Source organism: Colletes latitarsis, chromosome 11 (genome assembly GCF_051014445.1).
Source record: "Colletes latitarsis isolate SP2378_abdomen chromosome 11, iyColLati1, whole genome shotgun sequence".
Classification (NCBI taxonomy): domain Eukaryota; kingdom Metazoa; phylum Arthropoda; class Insecta; order Hymenoptera; family Colletidae; genus Colletes; species Colletes latitarsis.
The window spans coordinates 15974541-15995451 of NC_135144.1; the positions used below are offsets into that span (position 1 = coordinate 15974541).

At 46.7% G+C, this 20911-nt stretch overlaps 2 protein-coding genes across 2 annotated transcripts; one reads left to right on the forward strand and one right to left on the reverse strand.

Annotated features, from left to right (window-relative positions):
* Positions 1–3147: 3147 nt before the first annotated feature.
* Positions 3148–6138, forward strand: LOC143347683 (uncharacterized). Its single transcript, XM_076777086.1, has one exon. It carries the CDS (start codon positions 4612–4614, stop codon positions 5734–5736), a length of 1125 nt encoding a protein of 374 aa, XP_076633201.1. The 5' UTR covers positions 3148–4611; the 3' UTR covers positions 5737–6138.
* A 1267-nt stretch (positions 6139–7405) lies between these two features.
* On the reverse strand, positions 7406–20911 carry LOC143347682 (uncharacterized). Its single transcript, XM_076777085.1, has 10 exons — positions 20856–20911; positions 17389–18992; positions 16421–16607; positions 12549–12721; positions 12356–12418; positions 12151–12278; positions 11514–11879; positions 9867–10210; positions 9509–9775; positions 7406–9420 (listed from the first exon to the last, which is right to left on the reverse strand). Exons 2-10 carry the CDS (start codon positions 18982–18984, stop codon positions 8978–8980), a joined length of 3567 nt encoding a protein of 1188 aa, XP_076633200.1. The 5' UTR covers positions 18985–18992; positions 20856–20911; the 3' UTR covers positions 7406–8977.

Below are 20911 nucleotides of genomic sequence, written 5' to 3' on the forward strand. Positions count from 1 at the left end.
CTAGATTCCGTATCACCGTGGCGTCAGATATTTTACTTGCAACGTTCGCGAGTTCGTCGGAGCAAAGTCCAGTGCTGGAATTGCTTTCGGTCCGTGCACTACGGTTGCCTCCAACAAACTGCCGCACGAGTTCCCTTAGGAGCAGATGCACGAAGGGCGTTTCTCCGCGCGTTTCCAGCGAGCGTGTGTACGTGGACTCCACTACCTGAGGGGTTGTCAGAGGGTTCGTATAATACGGGCCTGGTGCCCTGTCGCAGGATGGGGGCTCCGTCTCTTACAATACGTTCTTTCCAACGTTTTCTATGTTACTACTACCCTCGATAGTGTGTTATGGAATTTGCACGACTGCCTTTGCTGTATTCCCCTCGCGACATTTAAAATTTAAATCCCACTCGATATTAATTTACATAATTTAAATAATTGCGCGTTCCTTTCTCTTCCGTCGAATTTATCGGATGACTACCATTTTTATAATCGAATAGAAATTATGTCTCACCGAACGAAACGAAACCTGTAGCTTTTGTCTTTGAGTAACGCAAAGACCGTCGTATTCTGTGTATTTTAAAAATCAATTTTACTCATTTCTTTTTTTATTAAACGTACCTCGCTCGAACAGTTGAAAATGTATGGAATTACTTTGCAGCTTTTCTCCGTAGCTACCAAGTTAGAACTATATTTGTTGCAAACGTTACGCCGCGGAAGCGTAGTCGTTCGTACGCGTGTGTGCTGTAAAAGAACTCCAGTCGAGGGCACTGTAGATAATTTTCTGGGCAGCTGCTGCGACCGTTGGGACGCGTGCCCCGATCGTAACAGCTGCTCCAACACAAACGCATTTCGATCACAAACACGCTCTTTATCTTTCACTCTTCGTGCACCAAATACACTGTCGGCTCGTTCGTACCGCGTTAACGGCCGAAAAGCCATTTCGACGAACGGGGAAGAACCCGGCACGTTAAAACGCCCGAACGCGGAAAATGGCGACTAGCCCGGCAGAGAGATGTTGGGAAAACAAAATCTCTCGCGGATACTTTAAAACACCGGTACGCTCTAAACGATTAATCGTGTCGGCGTTAGACTGGTTTCGAGTTCGAGTAAACCGAATGAATTTTGTTCTTTTTCACGAAACGCGAGACGCTCGGTTGCAAAAAATGTCAGGAAGGAAAGCGTCGCGGTGAAAATGGCGATTCAGGTCAGAAATAATGTGCCTGCGAAACGATATTTTCTTCTCGCTGTTGTCGTTAACGTATGGCTTCGTTTAGGTAAACGAGAAAAACTAGATTTATTTTTAACGATTTTCTAGTCGCTCGCCATTAAACGGCGGTTTGGCGTTATCGTTCGTGGAATAGCTCTTAATTTCCAGACAAGTGTAGCACAGATTTTCTGCTCGACCGATTTATCGACGATAGAATTTTTGTCCGGACACCGAGAAAGTCCACTTTCCTTTTTTCCTGCGGCGAGCAAGTTGTCTTTTTGTTTGTTCGACCGCGCGTATCGTAAAAACGAGAAACGACCGCTCTCGATGTTGCCTTCGAAGTTCGAGATTCGGAAAACACGGACGCGCACGTGCGTAGTCATTCACGCGACACGCGCCGAAACGCGTGTTGCTCCGTTCCTCTTTTGTTGGACGATTGAACTCTTGGTCGTTTGAGCTCCTGGCCACATGAGTCATCGAACCTTTTCCCATTGTCAGTTTGATGTTCGAGCAGGACCACGGTATCTGAATCGTTCAATTATTTGCACAGATCAGCACGGGAGGTCGAATAAAATTGTGCGCGAAAGCTGTTGCTCGAAAATCGCATTGTGAGCAGCTTTTGTACAAGCAAATTAAGAATGCTTTTATTAATAGAATTATTGAAATTAGTTCTTCGTATAGGGTTGTCTCGAGTCTTTAATTTTTAGTAGATAAATACATCAATTTTTCCGACCAAAAATCTATATTTCCCATTTATTAATTCATCCTCCGCCGTTTGTATAATCTCATTTTCCTTTTTTACTGCACCCGATAAAGTTAAAATATTTCCGATAGATTCGAATACATAGACGTTGTTCGTCGTTTGAATTAAATTGCAATTTGTCCTACCTTTCTTACTAGATTGTTTACGAGTATGCCTCACTTTGAAGAACTTAAATTGTAGTTGTGCCTAGATTACTGCTATTACGTATGGAATAGTCCAATTTGGGTATAAAACAAGTCCGATATTTTGTCCGTTGTACGGTCAAAGTCTGGTTTTATGATGTATAATTGACGTAACCAACGGTTCATGAACCGTAACAAACTATATTAATTCTCATTTTAATTGGTCTGTCGATACAGACCGGCTGGGTATATACCTTAATTACTCTGCGCGTTGTTAGGAATCGACTTGTAAGTCACAGCCATGCATAATAGGAAGCCATAGTTCCTTTGTGCCCGGACCCTTTGCCGGAGAGAAAATCGGTGGTAAACTCACCTTTGTATTATTGTTTAGCAACAGCTTAGTGAAAAGGTCGAGTGCCGAGCCTACGTGTTTCTACCGTGAAGAATAAAGGTTAGCGTGATCCTTCGTGAGGATTCTGAGATTCGTTTGCACTCCTCGAGTCAGATTAGGATTATAGGAAAATATTTGCGTTCAGTATCCATAATATCTATCAACAAGTTTCGCCTATGATCGGGCAATTTCACAAACCTTGATAAATGATCATGAATGCTAAAACTGATAAAGAATTTCATCAGCTGATGTTTTATGAAACATGAATCTAAACGTCTGTTCAATTTTTCTATGGTGTAACGATACTATTATTATTTATATGTTTATTTTTTTACTTATTTACTTAAAGAGAGTATCTCCATTAGTATCTATGATTAGAAAGAACGCGACAGAAATGTTTTTCTAATTTGCATAATCTATAAATAGCCAGTTTAGAAGGCTGTGTGAAATCCGAAAAGAAATCAACACCCTCGGTTATTTAGAGACAACATTGGACGCACATATTCTACGTCCACTTTTAATATTAAAAAAAATGGATTTTATGATTTACTGAATCCACGAATCGGTTTTTTATAGAACATTAATCTATATAACATGATTTAAAATAAGAATACGTAAGTTGTCGATGGTCTTTAGCTGTTAATGCAACTTTAAGCAAAATAAAATAAATAAAATGCTTTACCTCTTCAAGATATACATGTATATATAAACGAATAATAAAATGAACTTGCTGCTTTTTTCCGCACCGAAATGTGACATCGTTTCGCGGCTGCGGAAAATGGCGCGACGAACGCTTAAAATCACGCGAAGGTTCATCTATCCGTCGCTGTCTGTTGTCCCTTTCACTGGAAACCGACCGCGTGGGAGGCCCGTTCAGGATCTCATAGCAATTTCAACCCGAACTAGTCTTCGTGTGCAGCTCAGTCTCCGCTGGAGTGTCTCTCGCGGATAATCCTCTGTCTTTGCAAATCAGCTGTGAATCAGAATCGACTAGGAATTTTCACCAGCGAACTGTCCAATTTGTCTACGATTTCAGATTCGAAGCTTGGGAAACGAAAGATGCGTACTTCGTTGAACTCTGGCGAAGCGACGTCGAAAGGAGACCGTTTATGCAACGGCAGACGATCGTTTGAGAGGAGTCTGTCGTAACAATTGTAATGGACAAAGTGCTAAGGAACGTTCGCGTAACCTAGTTACCCGGTGTGTCCTTCGATAATCTTAACAGTGCTAATAACGGAGCGCGTGGTGCTGGCGAATGTCTTCTTTCGACCGCTAGCAATCCGTGTCCGAGCTTGTTGGACGCAAGATTGATCAGGAACAATTGATTTATCGACGAGGCAGCTTTCGTCGGCGGACAACCGGATCGGTGATTTCCCAAGAGTTCGAAAACAAGGAGAACGGTTCGCGCCAGAGGGCAAGAAATCGGGTGAAAACACCGTCTGAGAAAACTCGAGCACCGACGCACGCGTGCAGCGAGATAATTGCATCGCTTCGCAATCGGTCGTTGCATAATATCTGCCGCGAAGGAAGAGGAGAGGAAAGAAAAAAAAAAGAGGCTGAAGCAACGACGACGCGTCGTTTCGTTGAATCTATTCACCGTTCCGCGTTCACGCTCATTGGATACAGCCGGTGTAGCTCTTCTTCCTCTCTCGGTTTTCGTCCTCGTTCCATTGTTACGAGCGAATTGCACAACCGTAATCGCAGCGCTCGCCGCGAGAGTCACGAAGAAATCCACGCGACGGAGGGACGAAGATTTCAATTAAGCCGAAGCGGTTAGCATAATTGGACGTCTGCTCCCTTCTGCCAACCCGGAAATTATTCGAATCTTTTTCTGGATTAACGCGACCGGAGGACTTATCGTGGGCAGCGAAACCAGTCCCGATCCGCCGCGACGGACGCACCACGACTCTTCGGGTTTTCTCTCCTTCGTGTCACCCGGTACGTTTCGTTCACGGTCAAGTGCATTTTATTCCGAAACGACAGGAAGCGGCGAGCAATTTCCGTTCGGAGGGATCCAGGATGCCTCGATCGCGCACGCTCGTCTGGGAAATTTAATGGTATCGAGGATGCATTGTCGCGAGCCAGGCGTGTTCAACAGTTTCTATTCCCGTCCCAATTAACCTTACGACTCGACGATAGAACAATGATGGAGAACGTGTACGTGATAAAGGTGAAAACGAAGCCGGCTCTGTCTTCCCTGTACCCGTCGGAGCGTCGTTACTCGGCGTCCACCGTCGGTGGTTTGTCCTTTGTCCATTTTGGTTTGGGCGCGCTCTCCCTTCTCCTGGGAAGCCTCGCCCTGTCTCTTCAAGGCCCGATCTTGTCGATCGCGTGTTTGGTCCCGTTCGTGACGGGACTGCTCGCCTGGCGACGTTGGTACATCGATCGAAACATCGCGATTTTCTTCTACGGGAGCCTGTTCTCTCTGGTGGCGGCGGTCCTATGCTTCGTCGCCACGATGTTCGACATCGCGGCCGCGGCGGACAACGCGGGAGGATCCTTGTGGTCGCTGGAGAAGATACTCGAGCAGCCACGAGGCCCTCCACACCTGGACGGGCAACCGGACAACGACACCGCGACCAACGAGACCTTCGACGCGAGCAAGGTTCACGATCTCGTTCCCAGCATGAATATTAATTTCAACGCCCCTACGCCTGGAATTATAATCGACAATATGTCCAACATATCCGGATACATTTTAAGGACCTCGGTGGGAAACTACGGGGAGGTTGATCCTGAGAACGATAACGAGACGCTGGTCAATTACGATCCGGGAGACGACGGTTCCCTTCGACAACAGGAATCGAACATCGTTACGGAGGACACATTGGAGACGATCAAGAACAGAGTGATGTCGTTCTGGCAAAAGAATTACCACGACGCGTCTCACGCGAAAATTTTACTCACGGTTAACGTATTGGTGGCGTCGCTTTTGGAGGCGTTCTGGTCGGCCCTCAGCGCGAGGATTGCATTACGCGGGATGATGAATCGATTACCGGAATCGGGATACGCGAACTGCGCGACCGGAAACTCGAATATGGAGGCGGCAGCGTCGGGGAAAAGGAAGCCACCGGCACCGAGGCCGGACATATTGGATCACGATCGACGACTGTCGGAAAACTTGCAGAATTTAAACGCGTTGCACGGTCATAGGATCTCTGGACCGGGACTACCCTTGCCAGAGTCCAGCAGAGAGTTCAGGGAAAGAGTCGAGAGATTCTTGGCGAACCAAGCGGCGCACAGGATCGTCGAAGGATCCTGTTCCTGAGACGCGTGTGACCGAGAGACAACGAGGAACAGTGTACCTTGGTGTTTAGTATAGATAGTTTTGTTTATTAGGAAACATAATCGGGAAATACTTTCCAGTGCTTTAATTTCCACGCTATCTTCGATCTCAATACCCACGATAATATCATAGATGATGGATGAAACGTTAGACTAGACTATTTTATGCGTTTCTGGCATATGCTAATGTCGAACGTGCATAGAAAACGTGGGAAGAAGTTGAACTTGGGAACGAACTTCTATTCTTTTTAATTTTCAGTAGCTCGATAAGAAGATATAAAAGACGAAGAAAATATTCGACACGAACGTATAATAGTTTAAAAAATTGCTAAACAGCGTTTCATATTATTTTACGTTATACTAAATAAATAATGTCATAAACGAGTTCAACTGTATTTTATAAATGAATATAAGAATATTAAATCTTTGCATATACCGTCAATGTGTAAAATCCTCAGTCCGATGAATACAGTAAAATTGCTAATTCCACGATTGTAAGGTCATTGATAATCGCGTTACGCAACGAAAGTAATAAACTTCCATGCAACACTTGCCGCTAATTTCTTTCGTCCACGAGTTCGTCACGAGCGATAGAAACGTACTGTCGAGCGTACCGTAAGTATAATAATAATTTGTGTTTAAACAGCCAAGTCTCGTCTCGCAAAGTCTCACTGCGTTTGCAACACAGCCGTTGTAGTCGATTCAGACGCGCACTTGGATACAGTTAAAGAACGACAGTTATTTATAACGAGTCTTCGTTCCACGAGATCGTATCACCCGCGACACGATCCTGGAAAACACTTAATTACAATTTATTATGTTCGGTCGCTACGTTCCCTCGCCACTGTTAATTAAAACGCTTCGGCTAACAGCATCGAGTTGTTTCGAACTCTATTAGGTCCGACGCGTTTCGGTCCGCTCGATCGACAGTCGTGTAAATTCGGTTGTTTCCGTCAATTAGTCGGCAATTACGAGCTTATAAAAGAAAAGTTTCTAAACGAACTCGACGTCCGTGACCGATTCTATTCCCTGTTCTTCGGAAGTCGGAACGTTGGCATCGATCAAGATATTACTCGTTCGTGCTCATTCATTGTTGCGAGTGCTCGAACTTGGATAGAAATACGAAAGAATACGATAGTCTCGTTTTTTATTCAGCCGGTTACCGATCGATCCAGATTACGTGAAACTAATGTTACGTACAATGGCTTTTGCCTCTCGTACGCGCGCATACGTGTTGCGAAAGTTCAACGATCGTGCCGCCTGTTGCGAAATCCCATAATCTGATATTGGCCAACGCAGAGAGCGCGGGAGTTTACCAAGAAAATTGCTGACAATAGCGACAGCTGCTATAGATCTTACATTCCTCGTTAAATGCTTACCTGGGCGTGTTTCAGTGACATATCGGGCACGATATAATCGTTGACCGAAGAACAATTAGCTGTCATTTCTGCTATATCCATATCTTTAACCAAGCAACGGTTCAACAAGGTCCACTGATTTTTTAATAAGTTCGATTTCAATTACGATTTCAAGTTTTTTCTCTTTAAGAAATTTAGTCGTTCGGTGTTTTATTTACGAACGACACTGTTCGATTTGGTTGGGCAAAAAGAGTGCCCTTTTCGAATTTGTTACGCTCGAAAGAATCAAAGTGATTTCTTTACAAAACGAAGCTTTATTCTTATTAATTGTCAGTTACATCGTTCGACTTGCTACGTAGATCGCTCTTAAGGTACACTTTATCGAGTAAACAACGTTAAACTACTCCCCTAAGCTGGCCTTGCCTCTTTCACTCTTGAACCACGATTAGAAAATATGTATTTGCTTTGTGTGTACGTGCACGTGTGTTTCTGTGTATACGAACGGTTGACTACGGCAATAGACGGTACTTTTTTTCTTTATCTGTCGCGTCGATCGAGTAAGATCGATCTATTTCTAATATCGTTCCTTGGTCCACCTGGATTGTGTGCGGCCCTACAACGCAAAAAGCTCAACGAAGCTAACACATACCACGAACACGATTCCAACAAGGAATTTCTCAACAAGCACGAATAACGACAGCCTGGCCACTACTATCGGTGAATTATCGCGGTGGATAAAAATACGAATTCGAAAATCGAGAACGCGGGCGAATTGGCGAATTTCAGGCGCGCGAATGCGTTTCGTTAATTCTCTAAATGGCTACAAGTCACGAGCGCGCCTGACGTTCTATTCGATTGTGCGAGGCGGAGAATAAATGTCGAGTGGCAGTGACCGAGCGTTTACTAAACACAACGAAACCTATCGATGCGCGCGAATCAAGAACATAACTCTTAATGGTAAACGTTTCATTTTTTGCAACGATTAGCGTCTAAGTGCGAAATCGAGCTGACATCTAGCTAGGTATTGGCAAGAGTAAAGCACACTTTTGTACATGGACGTTTCTAACGAATCGCCAAAGGAAAGGTTTATTTTTCTTCGAGACAGCAGCGTCTCCGTCGTCGCCAGAGATCTTTCCTTTGGCGCTTCACCTATGAAACTAATCGTTTCTCCGCGTACGACTTCTCTTCGGCATACACTAACGGTTAATGTTATGGACAACACGGGCGAGACATCGTTTAATTAACAAAAATACATGGCTACGTACTGTGTTCGCGCGAAAAGAAGGCTACTCTGCGTTCACATCCCCACTCTGGTACCTGTCTACTACGCTCCTTGCTATTGGCCGATGTCTGACCAATAATGGTAGCGAACAGGTACCGGAGTGGGGATGTCATCGCATCGTAGCCTTCTTTTCGCGCGAGCACAATAGGATATCTCGCGTAATCCCTTTCAGACTTCTAATAATGCGTCGATCGTGTGGTAACCCGATCGATTCGTCATCGTTTTCCTTACGCTCTAACGATTAAGGTTTTACGTGTCTTAAACTAAACTGTACCACAACAAATCACATCGCTTGAAATTCGATATTACGGATACGGTAATCTTACATTTCCACTTATCACCATCTTTGTATTCTACGTGGACACTTTTCTCTATCTAGCTCGCGATAGTTCGTGGATCTGTGTTCCGGACTTGAAACGAGACTTCCAAGAAATACAATGAAAGACTAAGCGGACATTCCGGTGATCCTTGTCTCGTGAATCGAAGGACGAGTTGTACTGCGAGTCAAGGTTCTGCCTCTATAGAAAATTATATCGCATCGTCGTTTATCTACGAACGATCTCTAACGAAATTTAACGACAAGGTTACACGTTCACCGGTCGAACATTGTCGTCGGATTGCTGTTGTTCGCCGCTTTGCCATCCCGAGTCTAACGTTGTCGAATCACTCAGACAACACTGGGGCGTTTCTTCTTCCTGACTGCTTCTGTAATCCCGATAATCTCTCTCTCTTCCTCTGTCAGTCTCCTCCTCTCTGAAGTAACCGGAAGCGGCCGGACCCTCTTGAAGCTGTTCGTCGTCCTTGGCCGGATAATAAGAGTATCGACCTTGTTGGATCACTTCGTACTGCGCGTCGGGCGCCAGGAACGGGCCTCTGGCGTTTCGCGGTTCGTCGCTGTTCGCGTAATTGTCGGACGGTATGTCGCCGTTGTCCGATGGCAACGGAAGAGGCAGTCTGGACCGTTTCGACAGTTGTCGTTTGCCTAAACGGGCCGCCAAGTAGTCCACGCCCTCTGAATGTTCCGCGCCTGTGAAAATTCAGTCGATTAATCGACCACGATCGACCGTACAATATTTTTCCTACGAAACTGTTTTCGCCATTGGGTGTACCACTACCTTCTTTCTCCACGGCCAGGTCGTAGAAACTGCTCTCGGGCCCGCAACACGACGACACGTCGCCGAAATACAATTCACTTTCCGATTGCTTCGGTCCAGGGTTCGCTTCTTGTTGAAACGCTCCGTTTTCCACCCCTTTCAACGGTTTCCTGATCCTTCTGCCTTTCATCGTGCCTTCGTTTCCACCCTCCGGGTCGGTGCTGTTCGATATTTCCTCGGCGTTCTCGTAATTATCCGAGGGGCGTTTCGCGGACCTCGATCTGTGATCTGTAACGATAACGTTCGGCTTCCGAGAACACGTTTTCTTGTTGCAACGCGGCTTGCATTTGACGCGCGTGTAACCGCGGCAGAGCTTTACCTTCGTTGTTCTCGAAATTTTCTATTCGCTTCGCGATTCTAGGCCTCTGTTCGGCTACTTGGGGTCTTCTGGCCGGACTGTTCGGATCGCTGTAAGGCGGCGGAGGGCCCCACAGGGGCACCGGTGCTTCCAGAACGCTGTACGAGGCCGTGCTGGGCGTGTACGGGCCCGTTTGCGCGTTTAAAACCGAGTAAGGTCCGCTCGATTGCGAATTCAGGACGCTGTAAGGACCGTTCGTGTTCTCGGCGTTGGCCTCCGTCTGTCTGGCTTGAGTGTGAAACCCGTAATTCGAATCGGGACTCGGGGCTGGTCCTCTGGATCTAGACCACGGCAGTCGCCATCTTCTGCAAGATTAAACGGAACCATTAATCAAATCTCGTTTTTTTTCGATTTTCGGATTATTCGACGTCCTTGTTATGCATGCGTATATTACTCGTATTACTTAGAATTAATAAATATGGAATTTACATTTATAAAATAAGAAAATATTAATGTTTTAGTTTTCTCAAAGTGTTATCGATTCTGACTTTATAGGAATCAGAAACAATGAACAAAGTTCTCTATTTGACCATGTTCTCGAGTTATACTCGTTTATTTATTTAATTACAAGCTCAGATATTGTAATTGATTCTACTAAACCGATTACGTACATTGTTGGATAATAGTTCAATCTTACGTAATTTCTTTAATAATCAATCGTGTGAGTTATTGGAACGAGTTCTATTAGATGACGTTCTATTTCAATCAAGTAGTCAGATAATTCTTGAACGAACGAATTCCTAGCAGACGAGTAAGTTTTGGATACTTGTTTACTACAAATCAAAAAATGCTCAGAATATTCGAAAGATTGAGAAACTCTTTGTCGTCCGTAGGTTTCTATTTTAACCGAGAGTATCCGTTTTATAAGTAATTGCATTGTAAAAGTGGCTGTAACTCGAGGACCAAGTCAAACGAGACACGCGTTTGTATAAACTTCCTTCGTTATTCTCGTATCCCTAATCCTTCGTTTATTACCACGTACACTTGGTGCATAAAATCAGTTTTTACTTATTTTTCGATCCGCTTGAAACGTCAGTCATACGTTTTTATCGTGCGAAATATCGCGATGTTCGCCATCGACTTTGAACGAAAAGCGAGTCACAAAGAGCGCGTCGAACTCTGGCTTAATTAATGCCATGCATTAACGGATTACCGGAGGATCGTTAGCTTGTTTACGAGCTTATTGCGCTCTGCAACCGACGTTCGTGACAGTCGTGAATGAAATCCGTTGAATATGTATCGTTCCCGTCGAGAACAAACGTGCACGCCACGTCTGAATTGCATCGATAACTGCTCAATGAAGTTCATCGCGGCCCGTCGAGTTCTACCGACAGTCGTAACGACGCAAACGTCGTAACTCTAGTCGTTACGCGCGTTGCTCTTATGCCACCAACGCCGCCAGATGCACGCAGAGAGTTCAATTAATCGACGATAGCTTCAGGTTTCCAATAGCCAATGAGCATTTACAAAAAGTTAGTTTTTCTCGTCGTTGTGAAGCACGAGAAAAGAAATTCGATTCAAGTTGCAAACGAAATAACTCGAACTCGGTTTTGTGGAAATAAATGGAGCTCGTATACGGTGGTCGTCTGTTTGGTTGAGTTAGCGTACCTTGACGGTGCCAAGTCAGGATTCGGCGTGTACAGATTTCCCGGGGTCTGTGCCCACCAGGGACTAGCACCGCCGCAGTCGTTGCAACATCCGCAGGAACCAGTCGGCGGTCCCACGGTGCCTCCCTGGCCGTACAGAGATCTGCATCTGAGCTCCAACTGCTCCCAGTACATCTTCTTCTTCTCGTGACTCAACAACTGGTACACCAGCATGCAGGAGAATATGCAGGCCAAGATTCCAGCGACCGAGACGCCGAACAAGGCCCTCAGGCAGGCGTGCAAGGCACCGTGCACCGCCTCGCAGTGAGGAGTGCCCTCGAAGAGGACTCCTGGATCTCCTTCTGGTGCCCCGTAACACGTGCACGACCTGCAGCAATAATTATCCCATCGTTAGGCGTCTCGTCGAGTTTCAGAGTCGGCCAAATTTTATTCACGACATTTTTCTATTTTTATTTTCACGCAGTTTAAAACCGAGTAGTTCTAATTTGTAATAACGTCTACTATAAATTCGAATCTACGGACGAAATTTTTATAATCGATATTCAGGCCGAAGCCAGCAACGGAGCGAACGCAAACATTTTTCTTCGTCGATCGTGAACAAAATCTGTCATCGATAACTTTAATTGGAATAAAAGTACCTGGCTTTCACGGTGTAAACGCATTTTCGGAGACCCTGCAACCGAGACATGTGTATCACCGTGGTCGTGACGGTGACCAGCACGCACACTAACGCGCACACCACACCAACGGAACCGCAGACCTTCATCTGTAAAAAGCGAGGAACACGATTCAACAATGAAACTGTCAGCGACAGCATCTTCGGACGAGTCACGGTTTGCTTACCAGGAGACCGTATCTGTGCTTCCGCCTCGCAAGTAGCATCGTAAACAGACCCATTAAAATTAACTGTAAAACGCATTGAATGTAAATTATTATTTGTTTGCGTTTCGCTGGGAACGCGTTTCCCGCGATGGAAATTATATTTCGAACGTCAACGTTAAAGGAGGATAATAGATTCCGATCTCGCGGGTCTCACCATTATTCCAGGAATGTAAGATGGTACAGTCTCGAAGAGCGCTAGGCTGGCCGTGTGGGCTGAAAGGACCGCGTGCACTGCCAAAAAGAGACTACCGACCGCAGCGCTGAGCCCGCCACAAAGGCAACAAAGGACAACGTACTTTTTGCAACAACCACCTTCGCCGGTGTGGCCTGTAAAATAAAAATCGGTCACCGATCGCAGAGAAACGCGTGCACGTGGGGAATCAAAGAATGGAACGGGGCGGACTTTGAGAAATCTCCAACGGTTTTACGTTCGAAACGGGACCTAATCTCGCCGAATTCATCGAATCTTTTCGTCGTCCTATCGGTTCGAAGGATCTAAGAGAAACACGAAATAACTTCGAGATTCGATTTTCGGGTGGGCAAAACGGAATCCATTGTACGCGTTATCGACCCTTTTCAGAAATGGTCTCGCACGACTTACTCCCGTCGTGCTGATTCTTTCTCTCGCTGGATAATGATTGTCCTCGCGTGAGAATCCGACTACGGGAGCCTCGATCCGACCACAACGAGAAACGTGCCGCGGGCGAGATTCTTCGAATCTTAGTCGCCGATTACCTTTGATTAGTCGTTGGAAAATATAATTCTTGTTTTTTTGCAACGCGGTAACGTCGAGGTTTTCGTGTAAAATCACGCCAGCGTGCGAGATTGCCTCCACTCGCGAGCATCGAATGCTGATTTTTTCCCCCGTAGAATGTAACAGAGGGTATATCCCATTCACTCGTCGTCCGGGCTTGACTTTTGTTATCAAAGGTCCGCGATTCAGCCGACTACGCTGTATTGGAAATTCCCTCGATGAATGTTAAGCGATGGAAGCGTCGGTACTACGTAGCCTCGAAGACAATAGCAGATTTTTCTCTCTCCGACGACGGGCGAGGGAAGAGAGAGAAAGAGTCGACAGAGCTGAATTTTTTAATCAGGTTTCTCATTAATAAAGAAGAATACTGAACCTTTCTATAGAGCGGCTAGAGAACAAGTGGAGAGATCATCTTCTGTAATTAAAAATCTAATTATTTTTCTGACGACGAGCAAAGTCTGTTGAAGAATATGTAGGTGACTCGGAATTGAAAAATTCTCTTGAAACGAGAGTGGCTAGGGATTAACGCTCCCACGGTCGTGTACAATTCACGTCGAACGACCATTTTCGCGGCAATAAAATGGCCAGCGTGAACTTTTCCTGTTCTTACATTTTGGCAGAGTTTGACAAATAGATCCCTTGCGTATTTGAACGGCTATTTCTTTCGGTTAAGCTGGTTTCTTTTGACGTAACTTCGTCAAAGGAAACGCTTTCTAATGCGGGGGTTTCTTCTCAATGACTCGAAACTCCTTTTTCTCCGGTTTCAATGTACGCAACCTTGCAGTAACAGATTCCCACGATTACTCTATTGAAATTCCTACGGAAAATCGTTTCACCTAAAACCTCGGAGTACCTGCTAACTTCTTTGAATGCAACCGGCCCAAAATTCAAGACCGAAACGCCCAACTGCACCTGCATTACCTGAATCCGGTACAGTTACTGTAAAGAAAACTGGTGTTTAGACATCGCCGCCCAAACAGACTATATTTTGAGGATAAATGTACCCCGGTGGGGTTTCCAATTTTCCCCGGCAACAGCAACCATACTTTTTACTGTCATTTAATAAATAACTTTTCATCGTACCGAGTTTGCTTTTATCACAGTCTCTGACCTTATTACGAACTCGAAAACTACTCGATTCGCGACGCAGCGAAGCTGAATTCTTCGAGATTCTATCGAGCCACCTCCGACACAGCATCGAACGCGTTTTATTAAGGAACTTGTCGATACCTATTTATACAGCAACCTTTCCACGATCACGCGACCTTCTACGACGCTGTAACATAATCTTTTTTTTTACGAACAAAAATAGAACGCGGATGCTGGAGGAGGCACTCGTCGCGTTATGGTAATGTTAAAATACAGCATTTTATAAAATCAAGTTTATCAGTGGATGTTTCTATAATTTAAAAATATATATTCCGTATAATTTTTTCATTCTACTTAGAGAAATATTTCAACGATATGCCAGAGTCGATTTATGTCTAATACGCGAGTACTGTTTTTATCCCCTTCCCCACCCACCCCCCTCTCGTTCGAATTATCACGTTCGGAGTGTTTGCGGAGAATTAATTATCGCGGGTAACTTTGTCGCGCCGGAGGCGACTTAATGAAACAACTAATAGCGGATTATACGGATATGTAGATCAGTGGTAGAGACAGAATGGGGTTTCGAGGACCGATTGATAAATTAACAAGAAGGGTTAATCGTCGTACCGCAGGGGTGAGGATAATGCGATATCGGGAAGTGCGCGTGGTTTGCCGGATGTGGCAAGTGGGAATGCGAGTGTGCCGCCATTGTGAACGGATAACCCTGATTATCCATCTCCATTTCCGTTCCGAGTCGACATCGCACTATCTGAAGCACTGGATATCCATCCATCTTCCTTGTTCCCGGGCGCACCGACGACGTCGAAGTTCACTGCCTCGCGCGGAAGATTTCGGTCACTCTTTTGTCTTTGTCAACTAACACACGTGGTCGATGTTTATCTCTGTCGGGAATCCGAAAACGGGAAACCGTGACGGTGTTTGCGTGTCGCGGAATTTCACCCTTCCTCGCATTAACAATCCCGACTGCAACGCACGCGAGCTTGCATTATACCAGAAACGGATAAATCGAAGGCGACGTTACAGCCACGCACTATCCTCTTCGACGCTTTATGGTCTACGTTTGCGCATCGCGTGTCACCGCGACGGGGTTCGCCTCTCAAGGTCAAACTCTTCTTCGTCCAGTTTCTCATTGATCGGACCACGATCTCGTAACAACGATCGCCGAATCACCTTACTTTTGCAACGTTGTTCGATAAACTTGTCGTTCGACGGAGACACTGTGGCCGAACTCGATACCGCCTTGCCACGCGACGTCGCACCGACGCAACGTCTTTCTCCACGCGGTTCGTCCGTACGTCCGACGCGTTTCTTTCCTTACGTGTTCGGTTAGGCAGCTCGAGACGAATGCGAAGGAGCACAACAACCCAAGCTCCACGAGATCTCTGTTGGCCCGCACGCTGGGGTGTCCCACAGGTGGTGGTGGTGGTGGTGATTCCAGGACCGAAAGGCGAAGCTTAGAAATCCGTTTCAATGGAGCCCGAATACGGCATTCCGCCCACGTCTATTCACCAACGAGCCCGAATCAACGCCAGAGAACGTAAACTTATCGTGGCTTGTTGTTCGATTCGCAGCATTTTTCGACACGATGCTCCTGCTCTCGGTTGGTGCGAGCATCGACTGGTCGATATACCCTGACGATTCGAGCGACTCGACGCGGCGGAGGGTTGAAATTCTACAGGGGTTGATTCGCGAAGCGAGCAGAATCGGTCAACAGCGCTTTTCGGTGTCGATAACGCGTGCCCGCCGCCCGATAACATACTTGGCCCGTCAAGCAACTGATATTGCAGACAGCCCCCTGATGCTCGTCGCTCTAAGCGACTAAGGGTGGAGCTACGAGCCACCTACCCCCGTCGTCTAATTTCATCCGAGCTCCAGGAAACGCTGTCCGACCGGGCGACATGTCTGTTTCAAACGGAAATCAAGCGAGGGTGAAAGAGAGCACTCGGAACAGAAGCGACACTGTGTATCAGCTATTCAAATTGGCAAGCTTAAGAGATATCGATTCGATATTGCGACAGATATTACGTTCGAGCAGCGATTCTTTGTTAATCGCGTTTGTATCCGTCGTAGGTAGAAGGATCGGGAGGATAGAGTTTAAAAATTAGTTACCCCCAGGCGCTTCGATTTTAGATTTTCAAGATATTTTAGCTAACGTAACTTACATTGATTGGCAGACGTCGTTTCGTACCGTCTGGTCGGTCTGGGGGGTGGTCGCGGAGGAAGCGCGGGGGGTTGATGCGTTCTCGATGTCACTTCAACGCCGCCATCGCTTTCACCCTCTTGCCCTCTCTTGTTCCCTCCGGTTTGCATCACGTGGCATTGACATTTGCTCTTTGAGGGAGTCGACACCTAAACGTAAAAATTATTACTTTGCTAAACGTTGGATATTAGCGAAGAACAGACCGACAACTGTTGAAAATTAATGAACCCTTAAGTGGACTCTCGATCTCAACTGAATTATTTTACTTAATGTTGATTTATGTTAACTTTCCTTTAAAGCATTTAAAAAATAATGAACTAATGGAGGATTACATAAATTTTCAAATAATTACATTGACATATATTATACAATATTAGTTTAAACTTGTGGAGGGCCACAATCCACTTAAGGGTTCGATTATCTAACTCCAATAATATTTCCTCGTCCAAACAGGTTTCTATAGGGTTATCCAAATTGAGTGTCACGTCTTTCAACAGATGGGGTTGCTAAACGCTTTGATTGTTTTTTGTTATATTTCATCACACGTCATCATTAAACATAAACAAATCGCCCTGGACACCTGATTTTTCGAGGAGGAGACATCAACTGGTTCCCAAGATCATACGATCTAACTTCGTTAGACTTTTTCCTACGGGGTTCAAAAAAGCCCCAATTATGTAATAGTGTAATAGAAAATTGGTCGAGCTCGTCAAAAAAGACCGAGGCGGTCATTTGAATGACATGGTGTTCCACGATTAATGTTATGGAGTGGACTTTACATTAAAATAGAAAAACCTGAAATAGCTCAAATAGTTTGTGTTTCATTTCCATTTAAAGATGTAACACACGATTTGGATAACCCTATGTTTCGTTAGGAATCAATTTTATACCCGTTGAAATTCAAAATCGTATGTAATCGTCGAGGAATACCTGAATCGAGTCCACTCCGATGAGAGACGAGTTTTTGGTATCAGTGTTTTGCGGGTGCTGATGCCCGTGACCGTGAATGTGTCCATGATGATGACTATGGTGCTCCAAGCTCGAGGGAGCTCTGTCTCTTTGTCGGGATTCGGGATGGCCGGCGTGCAACGAATGCACTTGCTGTAAATGATGATGATGGTCGTGGACGTGATCCAAACGACTATGGGTCCTCGTATTGGCGTTCGACGAGGACGATTCGCATGATATTCCGGAACTAACGTGATGATGATTCACGCTGGAGTGACCGGTCAGACTTCCCGACGAGCTACCGCGATGGTGGCCGGCCAACGGGGTCGTCGAGAGGCTGCTGTTTGCGTTCACCACGTGACGGTGAACCGTCGGCGAACCGCCGTGGTTCAACATGCTCGAATTCGACGAGGCACCGCTCATCGCGCTGGAGGTGCCGTGATGGTCGCTGTTGAAGCCTGAGTTAGATGGATAATGACTGTTCAGGCCCGCGCCGCCGCTGAGACGATGATGACTCGTCGGCGACGATCTGTGTCCCATTGTGGCGGACGCGTTTGGATGATGATGCGTACTCGGGTTGCCAGCGGCAGTTTGGCTCCCGTGGCTCATCGACGTCGAGCTAGAACCGCTTAGAGAACCAGGGTTTCCGTGAACGTGGCTGGCCAGGCTGGGCGCCAGGTTCCCATGATGGTGTCCCGTCATTCCTTGCGGCCCGTGCGGATGATGAACGGTCGCCGGTCCGTGATGATGGGTCACGTTCGTGGTCTTGGCGTTTCCGTGGTGATGATGGGTGTGCTGCCGCTGGTGTTGCTGAAATCCCATCAGTCCATCGGCCACGTCCAAATTCGTGCCAGTTCGGAAATTGTCGGTGTGCTTGTGCACGTGCGTGTGGGCGTCGCCGTGGAAATGACCGTGGACGTTCCGTTCCGTCGACGTCGGCTCGTGATGGTGCTGATAAGGATTCAGCGCCTGCTGAATATTCTTCAGTTTATCTTTGCTGGAAGCGGCTTGCTTCTGCGATAACCCGCCGTGATCCTCCAGCTGCTTGTCCAGATCTTTCGCGGATGCTTCCAACAACGCCGAACTACTAGACTCCAACAAAGGGCTAGGGCTGGAAGTTAGACTGTGCTGGTTATCTTGTAAGCTGCCGGATTCCTGAACTCTTCGCGCGGCCTCGAACGCCAAGTTTCGAGAGAGATCCAAGTTTCTCGGGCTGCACGAAAGATTGTGACCGTGTCTCGACAGAATCGCGCCCTGGCCCTCCATCGGTCTCGGGTTCGACGACAGGCTCGCCTGATGTTCCATGATATCGACGTTCCTGGTATTCTCCAAATTGATCTGTTGACTTTCTTGATGAGACAGCGGGCTCTCGAGTCTTCTTATTGGCTCGAAAGCGCTCTGAAGCGCTTCGAGACCCCTAGGGAGTTCTTGGCTGTTGGAAATTCTTGTACTTCCTACGCCCCGCTCCGCGACCCTCTGCGCCCTCATGGAATCCATGCTACTCATCGCGGAGCATTGGCAAGGGTGTTGCGGACTTTCCGGAACGTCCAGGTCGGTGGTTAATTGCGGTTGGGACATCTTTCTGCCTGAAAATACGATACGCCGACTCGTTACAATCATCCAACAAGGAGAGGTCTGGTTTGGAGGATGAGGTTTTGCTCAATGATAGATATTGAGCTACCGAATCGAAGTCGTCTACGTCCAAAACCGGGTACCATTTGATCCGGTAGTTTAATATCATCATTGACCGAAATCTGATCAAAAAATGGGCGTCAAGCCTCTGGACCTCTCCTAAGAAGTATTCTAGCCCTCGATTCATTGGCCAAACGAGTTCACGAGATTCAATGGGCAGTCGTTTAAAGAACTAACGAATCTCCCAATTACCACACAACGGGACGACGCTAACCGCGGACATCGCATCCGTTCCGGGAGCGGAAACGCGGAAAACTTTCGCGGCCTATTAGCGCCTTCCGTCGTTAAAACTTTCCGAATAGCTTTCGGGGAACTTGTATAAATATCTTTGGCGAGCATTAGGCGATTCTTCTCTGGAATCGCGAGGAGTGGCTTTCATGGTCCGTTATTGTGCTTATTTGGAAGAATCCACCCCTCCCCCCTCGCAACTAACTCTCGAGTATTGCCTTGTTAAAAAATTTTCGCGAATCCTGATAATAAGCAGCGACCGGAAGCTATTGTTGCGTTTGTTATCGCTCGGATCTGTACGACAGTCGATCGAAGGAAGGTTTCGCGGGTTGCGTCATCCTCGCGACGATTGCTTGACCGTTGATACGTTTAACGCTTCGCGAGCCGGAGAAAGCACCGTTGCTCGGTGTAGTTCAATTATACCGTCTACCCAGAATTTCTCGCGATCCATACTCGCGATATTACGGTAGAACGTCGCGAACAAAATGTTGCATTATCAGTCCCCTTATTAGCCATTGACGGGCGACGGCGTGCTGCGGGGCTATTTACGGCTACTTTAACGGAGAATCTACTTAGCTTAATGGCGCCTTTGCGTTTCACCTGCGAAATCGATCACATCGACGACTGCCTTTAAAGCACGTTTGGTATCGAGCATCTAGTTACGGGCAACCAGTCCGAAGTGGTCCTCGTAAGTACAGCCGGTGACTCTCCTCGGCCACTCGCATTCCTCGTATCTCATTATACGAACGCGCAAAGCCTCCGAAGGCCATGGTCAAGTTCGATGCCGATGGCGTTGCTCGGACGCGGTTAACTTTTTCTGTCGTTCGACGATCTTCACGATCGAGGGAAGAACGGTAAGAATACGTATACCTCGCGGCACGTGGATTTAATTTCGAGCCCCGACGGTGTTCGTACGCCCCACCCCGACCGTACGCGTTACCGGACGGATCCCGTCGAACGTCCGGACAGGTAAAAAATGTATCACCGAGTGTTTTTACGCGATCGTAAAACCGATATAAACAACGTGTTTATAGTCGACAATGTGCCGGCGCGGCGTAACATCGATTTCGTTTCGGTCTGTCGCGGTGGAATCGCAAACCATAGAAAGGATACCCCACACGTCAGCCTCGAAGGACCAACGCGACGTTCGACGCGAATCGACAGCGGCCTTTATCGGACGGTTAGGAGCTGTTAATTTCTACTAGTCAGATAAGCTATCTGAATCGCTTCTACCGCTAGGGATACCGGTTTCACCGTCGCGGATAAATGGGTATAGACTGGGCGACGATCGCGTAGCATCCGATATTAAATATTTCGGCTGGTTCTGGAGCGTCGATCGCGTCGCGACGAGGCCTGTGCGGTACCGTGAGAAAAATCTCCCACTCCGATCGAGCACACCCAGCCTCCAACGTATTTTTCCTCCCTGCGTGTTTTCTACGGACGCGAGAGTGCTCCGGCGCGTGGGCACGTCTCCGATCCACGTCCATCGCGTATTCGCGTTAAAGTCTGGCAAGATAGCCGCGTCTCACCTGCACGATCGAATATTCAAAGCGATCCCGTCCGCTCTCCCGGATCCTTTCAATCA

What these genes read in the sequence shown, in the direction of transcription:
- LOC143347683 (XM_076777086.1), top strand. Translation starts at nt 4,612, where the DNA reads ATGATGGAGAACGTGTACGTGATAAAGGTGAAAACGAAGCCGGCTCTG.
- LOC143347682 (XM_076777085.1), bottom strand. Translation starts at nt 18,984, where the DNA reads ATGTCCCAACCGCAATTAACCACCGACCTGGACGTTCCGGAAAGTCCG. An exon ending in AACGACGTCTGCCAATCAAT is followed by an intron (nt 12,722 to 16,420) that starts GTAAGTTACGTT and finishes TTTATTTTACAG; the next exon opens with GCCACACCGGCGAAGGTGGT. An exon ending in CTTACATTCCTGGAATAATG is followed by an intron (nt 12,419 to 12,548) that starts GTGAGACCCGCG and finishes TGCGTTTTACAG; the next exon opens with TTAATTTTAATGGGTCTGTT.